We start from the raw sequence: 441 nt of genomic DNA on the forward strand, positions 1-441 counted from the left end.
GCTTTACCTCCTCCTCTTCCACCTTTCTATGTCCTCCTACTAAGTCATAACATTTAGACTCTATGAAAGTAGTTTAGTGTTATACTTTTTACCCTCCATTTTTAGGGCAATAACACAGTCTCTCCCCTCCCCCACAGACCTTGATGACACACCCCAGAATGTGGAGCGCAAACTTGAGATCATATCCTCGGTGCCTCTGGTGAGAAGTCTCCGAGCTCTGCAGTACTGGCAACACCCAATGTCACTCATCCTGCGCTCGAGGCTCCATGCTGGGTCCATCTTGGCAGGAGAGGGTCCGGGGCAACCACGGACCCCTACTCAGTCAGCTAGAATTAATGCACAACACATACAGAACAAAGGTTTGTTTTAAGTATTGAGTTTGTCTTTGCTCCTCATTGCAATAATTAAAGAAAATTAAAAAGATGATTAAAGAAAATATTA

General features: G+C 44.2%; 1 protein-coding gene across 1 annotated transcript in view; it reads left to right on the top strand.

The window, feature by feature from the left end:
• The window catches only part of LOC119594533 (protein pigeon-like), a 22146-nt gene that overhangs the window by 20646 nt on the left and 1059 nt on the right, over positions 1-441 (top strand). Inside the window, exon 18 of the mRNA XM_037943564.1 lies at positions 138-359. Coding sequence (XP_037799492.1) covers positions 138-359 — 222 coding nt within the window. The remainder of the gene's footprint in view (positions 1-137; positions 360-441) is intronic.

Source organism: Penaeus monodon, chromosome 34 (genome assembly GCF_015228065.2).
Source record: "Penaeus monodon isolate SGIC_2016 chromosome 34, NSTDA_Pmon_1, whole genome shotgun sequence".
In the NCBI taxonomy this organism is placed as follows: domain Eukaryota; kingdom Metazoa; phylum Arthropoda; class Malacostraca; order Decapoda; family Penaeidae; genus Penaeus; species Penaeus monodon.